This window comes from Gekko japonicus, unplaced genomic scaffold (genome assembly GCF_001447785.1).
Source record: "Gekko japonicus isolate JY-2015 unplaced genomic scaffold, Gekko_japonicus_V1.1 scaffold70, whole genome shotgun sequence".
Taxonomy (NCBI): domain Eukaryota; kingdom Metazoa; phylum Chordata; class Lepidosauria; order Squamata; family Gekkonidae; genus Gekko; species Gekko japonicus.
The window spans coordinates 2,149,194-2,158,750 of record NW_015167529.1 but is presented as its reverse complement, the minus strand read 5'-3'; the positions used below and the strand labels follow the sequence as shown (position 1 = coordinate 2,158,750).

Below are 9,557 nucleotides of genomic sequence, written 5' to 3'. Positions count from 1 at the left end.
TGTGACACCCTGGGCCCCCCCAAACTCCTCCTCCTCCCCCCTTGCTCTGGCAGTCTCCTCCTCCACCGCTGATCTCCTCCCCCCCAACTCTGGAGGTCTTCTCCGCCGCCGTTGCCAATCTCCTCCTCCCCCCAGCTCCACCGATCTCCGCCGCCGCCACCACCACCTGTCTTCTCCTCCCGGCTCCGGCGATCTCCTCCCCCCCCCCGCTCCTGTGGCGAGGCCTGAGTGACTTCCAACCGCCGACCCACTGCAGAGTTCCCAGAGCGTTCTCTGTGCATGCACAGGGAGCGCTCTTTCTTTTGGGGGGATTTAAATATCCCCCCTATATTTTTTCCAAGTTTACAGATTTTTCTGCACACCTGTGGACTGCCCCAAGTGTGCAGAAAAATCTCCCTGCCCCCCAGGTGCCCCAAATGTGCGGATTTAGATATCCGAACGCAGGGGGCAACTTGGGAATTAGATATATAGGTACTGTTACACATTTATCTCCTATTTTGACATATTTATTGCTTTCCTGTGTTTCCCCCTTAATTAAATCAAAACAACTGTTGACCTTATAGCCTTAGCTTGTTATTTAGTTTTGTCTTCGCATACCTTAAAACATCTTCATCATATTACATGTTAATTTGCTGTTCACCTTCTGTCTATAAGTTTCAGCTCTTACCTCCTGGAGGTCCGGGAGATGCGACTGCTCAGCGTGCCGCCATCCTCTGGATGTCCCTACGTTGACAGGATTTTATTGTTACTGTAACATATTTCAATGGAACTTACTCTCAAATAAGTGTACGTAGCACTATAGCTTTGTAAATTAGCTATTCTGGAAGTTAGACTAAAATCTAGCCAACAGAATTCATATGTTCGCTTGATTTCAACCAACCAACTGTGATTAAATGTATGCAAGAATTACACTCTAATTTCCATCTTCCCCATACAGACACTTTGATTTCTATATCTGCTAAGAATGCCATTTCTAACCTTTTATTCCGTGAAAGGTACATTGTAGACCTTGATATGGTTTGATGGCAGTAATATGATTTTTAAAAAAATAAGATCTGTATAACTGATGCTTAACTGTCAAAGCTCTTCTAAACATAAGGACTTTATTTCTGTTATTATGGCAAGTTAAAACAAGAGCTGTCATTAATACAGTTCTTATTTCTTTCCCTCTCTAGCTCTGCGTTCGCCATATTAGATTGTATAGCAGCTTTCGTTTGCTAAAAGCAAAGTACACTTTGGCGTTTGATAAGTCTATGTGGAAGGATCATCATCAGCACAGATTTTTCAGAACAACTGTTGGTAAGTTTCTTTCACACCTGTTATTTGATATTGTTTGGACATTTATTTGCTCTATAGTGTCCAAACGCAGATGGACAAAAAAGAAAAAACCCTACATTCTATTGGAGTCACTTCTATCAGGTGTTCAAGCTTTTGAAATATATGTGTTCTTGTAGGGTTACGAGATGTCCTCTTTTTAGAGGATGTGTCATCTTTTTTGGTGTCTGTCATTTTTGGGAATCTTTAAGTTTTTTTTCTGATGAAAATGTCCTCTTTTGGGGTTGGAAGGTTAGGAATATTTCTAGTTTGTAGCAATTATCACAGTTTAAATGCCTGGGGTACTGAAAATGAGATTTGTCATAGTGATCACTTGTTAGAAGTACTCAGTTGGGAAATATGTCCTCTTTTTTGCTTTTCAAAATATGGTAACCCTAATTCTTGCAAAGATTGAAAGTTTACTAAGGCTACAATTTTAAGTACGTTAATTCTCAAGTAAGTCTGCTTGAACACAGTGGAATTTACTAAAGTGTAAATATGTGCAGATTCAGACTGCAGATAAAGTAATCCAAGGTTGCCTTTCTCTTCTTTTCTGTTTTCAAAATTGCTGATACTTTAATTGCAAAGCATGTTAAGACACTGAAGAATAAACCAGACCAGTTATCCATAAATCAAGTTTTTTTAAAAAAAATCTTCCTTGGCACATTGGCATTTTGGAAGTCCATTTTCAATGTTTTCAAGTAGAAATTGCTGACAGTTTATGTTTATATGATATAATTTTGGGGAAAGCTTACATAATCTGACTGCTTGAGTGGGCTAATGTTGCGTGTGACCGCAGCCATAATCTGACTGCTTGAGTGATGCTTTAGTTGCTTTTGTTTAGTTCAGCTCTCTAATTTGTGCCAGTGTCTTTTTCAAGTTTCACATAGCCAGATTGTCCAGTTCAAGCTCTCTGATATTGGAGAAGGAATCACAGAGGTGACTATGAAAGAATGGTAAGTTAACTTACATTCTGCCATGGAACAAGCTGTGCCCTAACTAATCAACTTCTGCCTCCTTGAAAACTTGATATGGGGAAGGAAAAGAAAATGCAGTTTTATTGTTGTGTCAGAGAAGGTCTATCAGTCAGGAAGATCATTCTCTTTTTTAATTAATTTTTAAAACCTCCTGGAAGAGGTCATGTTAATTATTTTGATGTGAATGAAAGTTTCTGAGGAGAGATTTTAAAAACACAGTCTTGATTGGAAAGCTGGTGGTAAGGGGAAGAGGGATGAATTGATATTATTCGTTACATACATTTGTACTGGTTGTGGAAGAAGGGAACAGAATTGTTTATTGAGCCTCATATGAATTGCTTTTAAAAGCAGTAGGTAAACTAGAAAATCTGGGCATTGGGGGCAATCTAATTCTGTATGCATGATAATGGTGATGACTTGAGAAAGTGAATTGGCCACAGTTAGGGAAGGGTAAAGAGTCAGAGCATGACAATGTATTAGTATGAGCACCACCAAGTTTGTTTATTTATGTGCCCTTTGATCCAAATTGGCTTGCTGCATTCCAAGCTATGAAAAAATCTAGCTTTCAAGAACTGTTTAACAGCATGAACAGTATAGACTTCGTTATTCTTATCCTGCCAAACCATTATTTGGCATCCATCATCCCATAAGAGCACATTGATAAGTGTTTCAAAAGCATTCCACAACCTGAATCTCCATTGGTGGTTTGTATGTGGAGGTGAAATAGTGGTAGTGGTCACACATAAGTCATGATTACCACCAAAATTTGGGTGGACCATTCTGAAGACTCAGTGAACCCCTGATACAACTCTTAGTGCTTCAGGGTACCACCAGCGTACCTCCGTAATGTTTCACTTGTTTCCACTTGTGGTATCTATTTTTGAATACATACTTTCTCCTATTCTAGCAAAGCATAGACACCCACATCATGTCATATCACCTACTCAACAAACTTTATCATTGTGTATATTAAGTATTCCTTTCTGGGGTTTTTCCTTAGGTATGTAAAAGAAGGTGACATCGTATCTCAGTTTGACAGCATCTGTGAGGTACAAAGTGACAAGGCCTCAGTTACAATCACCAGTCGCTACGATGGTGTCATTAAAAAACTCTATTATAACTTAGATGAAATTGCTTATGTGGGGAAACCTTTAGTGGACATAGAAACAGAGGCCTTAAAAGGTAATGGTAACTAATTTTCATCATTACGTCAGCATGCCATTCTGTGCTGATCTTGCAAACTTAGCTATGGACCAAATATACATTTGTAAAAAAATAAGTTCTTGTTTCAGAATGCTCTGCAAGCCTTCAACTAGGTGAGGTTCTTCACTAGGCAGAGCAAAAATGAAATAATGCAAGTATTTTATCTTTTGTGTTTTCTGTTCAATTATTTGGGTACCATTGGGCATTAGTATTCTGACAGCCTTTCTCAACTCTTAGGTAACTAATGGTTTCATTTAAAGCTTTTAGGTCCAGCAGTTTCCACCCATTAGGACTTTTGTCCTTTAAAAAAATCTTTGAACAGCAAAGCTCCATGCTTTGTCAAAAGGTGCTTTCAAAAGGCCCCCCCCACCCCCGTTTCAAAAACAGTTGGCTTCATGGTGTGGCATAGAGAGCAGATGCTGAGAAACACAAGCCCACAGTGCTTTGGGATGCATGAAATTAGTCAAGGAGTTACTAGATTCCTGTCTGAAGGCATTAACTGGACAAGCAAAGAATTGCTTTAGGCTTCACTTGCAGCAACTTGGAAGTCACTTCTCTGTGATGCTCTCCCATAACACTGCACTGATGTGTGTGTGGAGAAACTACATGCCCATGCAATATAATTGGATAACCCCATTTCACTCATTTTTATAGTGGTTTTCTTAAAAATATAGGATATTTACTCATGTGCAGTGAACCTAATGCAAGGAATGGCCAGGTACGGACAAAGTATTTGACTGAGAGGAACTGGTTGCTAGGGAGACGACAGAATGCTGGGGAGGGAGTGACAGGTGAGGGAAAGTGGCGGTTGAAAGGGGACGTTTGGGGAGCCGGCAGAGAGAAAAGGAGAGGGAATCTCCTGAAGGAGCTGGGAGGGGAACAAAAATATATCAGGCGTAAAGGTCTCATTCCCCATGAGGTTGGGCTATGCTGCTTTGCAGCCAAGAACTGCAACCTTGTGAGGTAAGTAACCAAGCAAGGAAGAAGCTGTTTGGGTTGACAATTGCCTGGAGAAATAAATGCCCTTTCCCCATAATAGATGCTTAATAGGATGTTATTAACCAGGTGATATTATTTATGCTGTTATCTCTACGCCATGAAAAGCTGTAGCTGTCCCATTTTAACACATTAGAAGGACAGGGCATCTTTCTTCAGGCCTATTGTCAGCTTTACGGACTGAGCCACAATGAAGCCATTTGAACAAGGCTGCTGTTGTTACACATATTATAATGTTATATGATTGTTACACATATTATAATGTTATATGATTGTTACACATATTATAATGTTATATGATTCATGCATATAATATACTGTAATTCCAAAGAATGCTTTCCTGGGAGTAAACCCTATTTGAGTAGATTTCAGTAGGATTCTGAGTAGACTTGTTTAGGATTGCACTGTTAGTCAAGATTTATTTATCCAATCGTATTAATTTTTTAAATCCCTGTATAAATAACATTGTCCTCCATCATTAAAGGACATGATTATATACATTGGGCTCTGCAGGCCATTGTGACAAGGTGTGACACACACACACACCCCAGCAAACAGAAGAATCAGGAAGAGCAACAGTGATGCTTTCCCTTAACACTGCAGGGAAATGTGCATGAAATAACTGTATTTCCACACAATGTAATTTAAGCATGAAAGTAGCCCTATTTAACTCCTGTATACGCAAAACTATTTTACACTTTTTTTTTAGCTTAGTGTGTTTTCTCATGCACCTATGAAAACTGTCCTGTGCCTATAAAAACTGTTCATGTTACGTATGAAAATTTATGCCCCCCTTTTTTGGTCCAATCTGCAGCTGTAGCTTCTGAAGAGGATGTGGTAGAGACGCCTGCTGTGTCCCACGAAGAACAGACACACCAGGAGATTAAAGGCCACAAAACCTTGGCAACCCCAGCTGTTCGCCGCCTTGCCATGGAAAACAATGTGCGTTTGTTTGGTAGGCCTTCTCCTCTCTTTGACTTCTCATACCTACTGGGTTGGATTCCATAGTTCCATTCCACTAGCAGCAGCACTTTCTCCTGGAGGAAGGGACCTTCTTCTGAAGTGAGGTGCATTTACTGAGTCTCTCAGGTCAAGGGAAGGCTCCTTGTGCCAGAGCAAAGCACCTCCCTTAGCAGAACAGATCCACAGGATCTAGCCCACTGTCAGGAACTAAGAACCCTGTGAACTACCTTTGTTAGAGAAATTATATGTTAACATAATGGCCATAATGTTAAAACACAGTTTACTGAAATTTTTGTGACTGAAAGAGACACTCCCCCCCCTCCTATCAGCCCAGCAGTATTTATCTTGACAGTCATAAAACCCACCCTTTTTACAGTTTGTCATGCCAATGCATCTTATACTGTAGATTTTGCTTGTGGTCAGCTTCTCCCACCGCCTGATATCTGATGTCAAACACTGCAGGCAGTGAAACATTGTTGGAGGTATGTGGGCTCAAATGCTCCATTCAGCACCCTCAAACACAGGCATGGAACCCTCCTGAGGATGGGAAGCAGTTCTTAAGAACATAAGAACATAAGAGACGCCAATGTTGGATCAGGCCAAAGGCCCATCCAGTCCAACACTCTGTGTCACACAGTGGCCAGAAATACCAGTGCCATCAGGAGGTCAAGCAGTGGGGCCAGGACATTAGAAGCCCTCCCACTGTTGACCCCCCCCAAGCACCAAGAAGACAGAGCATCACTTGCCCCAGAGCCCCTATCTATACCTTGTGGCTAATATCCACTGATGGACCTCTGCTCCATATGCTTATCTAATTCCCTTTTGAAGCCGTCCATGCTTGTAGCCTCCACCACTTCCTGTGGCAGTGAATTCCATGTGTTAATCACTCTTTGGGTGAAGAAGTACTTCCTTTTATCCGTTCTAACCCGACCGCTCAGCAATTTCATTGAGTGCCCACGAGTTCTTGTATTGTGAGAAAGGGAGAAAAGTACCTCTTTCTCTACCTGCTCTATCCCATGCATAATCTTATAAACCTCGATCATGTCACCCCTCAGTCGTCTTTTCTCCAAGCTAAAGAGCCCTAAGCGCTTTAACCTTTCCTCATAGGGAAAGTGTTCCAACCCTTTTATCATTCGAGTTGCCCTTTTCTGCACTTTTTCCAAAGCTATAATATCCTTTTTAAGGTGTGGTGACCAGAACTGCACACAGTATTCCAAATGAGATCTCACCATTGATTTATATAGGGGCATTATGATATTGGCTGATCTGTTTTCAATACCCTTCCTAATAATCCCCAGCATAGCATTGGCCTTCTTTATTGCAGTCACACACTGTCTCGACATTTTAAGTGAGTTATCCACTACAACTCCAAGATCTCTCTCTTGATCAGTCTCTGCCAGTTCATACCCCATCAATGTGTATTTATATTTAGGATTTTTGGCTCCAATGTGCATCACCTTGCACTTGGCCACATTGAACCCCATTTGCCATGTTGACACCCACTCGCCCATCCTTAACAGATCCCTTTGGAGTGCCTCACAATCCTCACTGGTTTTCACCACCCTGAACAACTTTGTATCATCCGCAAATTTAGCCACTGTTTACGTGACTGGCACAACTTGTGCCCCTGTTTACGTGACTGGCACAACTGGTATCAGTGAGCTTGTGCAGAACACTTAAAAGACAACAAAATTGTCTTACGAACATAATTACATGAGAACATAAGCCATGTTGAATCAGGCCAATGGCCCATTCAGTCCAACAATCTGTCACACTGTGGCCAAAACCCAGGTGCCATCAGGAAGTCCATCAGCAGGGCCAGAACTCCAGAAGCCCTCCCACTGTTGCCCTCCAAACACCAAGAATACAGAGCATCACTGCCCCAGACATAGTGTTCCATCTATACCTTGTGTGTAATAGCCAGTCATGGACCTCTGTCCATATGTTGATCCAATCCCCTCTTGAAGCTGTCTATGCTTGTAGCCACCACCACTTCCTGTGGCAGTGCTTTCCAGGTGTTAATTACTCCATGGGTGAAGTACTTCCTTTTATCTGTTCTAAACCCTGCTTAGGTCATAACTTAGGTAAGTTAGGATGTAGCCTGCCAGTCCGTTCAGCAACATTTGAAGCCTTCCTGCAGTCTAAGAAACTTACCCCCTGTATTGGAACCATTTATGTTAGAGGAAGATTTCAAACCTTGCTGATCAGAGTGGTAGGATACAGGCTGTTGAGTCCAAGCAAACTTGTGTATGGATTCCCCCCCAAAAAACAGATTTTTCTTGAGGAAATACTTGGATTCTCTGTGCATGAAGTGGTTAAAGTAGTGTTTTGCTGCATTACACTGTTGAATTGCATGCATACATATGCCAAATTAGGGATGAGTGGGTGCCTTTTACAAATGCATTTTTGTTATCTCTGTCGTCCACTGTTACATGGTCTGCCATCCAAGCGTCCATATCTGCTTAGTTTCAGTGGTGATGCAGTATCAGATGCTTCCAGACTGGAAGACCCACATGGGTGCAGTCTTAATTGAGGCCTTCTAAGATGGGATCCAGAGACTGTGGGATGTTGTGCTGTTGTAACACTGCATCCGTACAAGTCCAGTTGGGAAGCCCCCGATAGTACAGCACTGCTAAAGCTGAACAGGTTTGGACTTGAAAGATTACAACAGTGTCATCACCAACAACCTCTGGATCCAGCCTAGGGTTTCCAGCAGGCCTAATTTGTGGAAATGGGCAAGGGAAGGTTTTCATGGTATTGAGGTAAGTAGCATTGTATGGTAAATGACACCCCACTATGCCTCTGTTAAAGGGACAGGACATCTTTGTTCTCCAGGCAGTTGCCAATCCCAGTCCAGTCTAAGTATCTGTCTGTGCATAGTACCTCTTTAAATGCTTCACCGTCTGGCCTCGCTTTAGCAGTCTCGTTCAATCAGCCATGGTTTTTCCTGCCGGTGCTCTGTATTTAGAGGGTTTTTTTAGCTCACTGCATGCATTTTTTTCAGATTAAACTGAGTGAAGTTATTGGGACAGGAAAAGATGATCGCATCCTCAAAGAAGATATTCTCAATTATTTGGCCAAGCAGACAGGTGCCATTTTACCTCTGTCAACCAAACCTAAAATGATCCCATCTTTGCCAAAAACGGACCCTGCGCGTGACAAGCTGGAAGAAAAGACTCCTAAAATTCCAACACCGATTTTCATACCCGCTTCCATACCCATAGGAGTTTCAGGAGAAGATAAAACAGAGGCCTTAGCAGGTAATAACATCTGGTACAGTTTTATAATAAAGTAATTAATCATGACACAATTGTTGATAGCAATGTTTTACTTTTTCAGTGACTATCAGTTCTTCCTGTTATACTAAAACACACAGTTAATATTTTTGTATTCTTTTGGGATGCTGAGGGCCACGTCACATGCCTCTTTTGCTTATGATGAGCTCAGTGTTCATGCCAGAAAAAATAAGAAATACATGGTAAATGAAATCATCCTAACCCAGCCAGAGAAATCCATATGCAGGAGCAGATTTTTGTATATGGAGCCAATCCAGTTCTGTATCGTAATGTTCCTCTGCTCACTACTGAATGAGCTGAGTACACTTTTAATGTACATGGGGATGCATATCCCCATCTGTGGGCCAGTATTTGTGTATGACTAGAGGTGGATTTGGGACTGGCCTGTGTGTAAGTGACAGTGCAACGTTTGAGTAAAGTGCACTCAAGAAGTTGATGCATATGGTGGGTGTTCCAAAACTGTTTCGGAAATAACTGAGAGTGACCAAATTAATTTCCCAGAGAATTAATCTAGATTGAAAGGCATCCTAGGCTTCAATGTGCATTTACATCAGTGGTATTTGCTGGGTCCTGAAGAACAAGGCATAGCTGTAAGCTTAGAAAGCAAAGTTTTTTCCTTACCAGTTTCTGTTGCTTACTTGAGGTGTTGGGGCCCTGACAGGGTCTGAGCTCCTGGCAGCTGCTATGCAAAGCTCCCGATATTCTCCCATCTAGCCACTGATCAGTTCCATACCCTTTGGCAACGGTATCGTGTAGCTTTGACATAGCTTCAGCAATGGTATCATATGGGATGCTCCCAGTCCATTCA

General features: G+C 41.8%; 1 protein-coding gene across 1 annotated transcript in view; it reads left to right on the top strand.

The window, feature by feature from the left end:
* The window catches only part of DBT (dihydrolipoamide branched chain transacylase E2), a 22,079-nt gene that overhangs the window by 3,350 nt on the left and 9,172 nt on the right, over positions 1-9,557 (top strand). Inside the window, exons 2-6 of the mRNA XM_015413340.1 lie at positions 1,176-1,299; positions 2,195-2,270; positions 3,292-3,473; positions 5,305-5,432; positions 8,458-8,713. Coding sequence (XP_015268826.1) covers positions 1,176-1,299; positions 2,195-2,270; positions 3,292-3,473; positions 5,305-5,432; positions 8,458-8,713 — 766 coding nt within the window. The remainder of the gene's footprint in view (positions 1-1,175; positions 1,300-2,194; positions 2,271-3,291; positions 3,474-5,304; positions 5,433-8,457; positions 8,714-9,557) is intronic.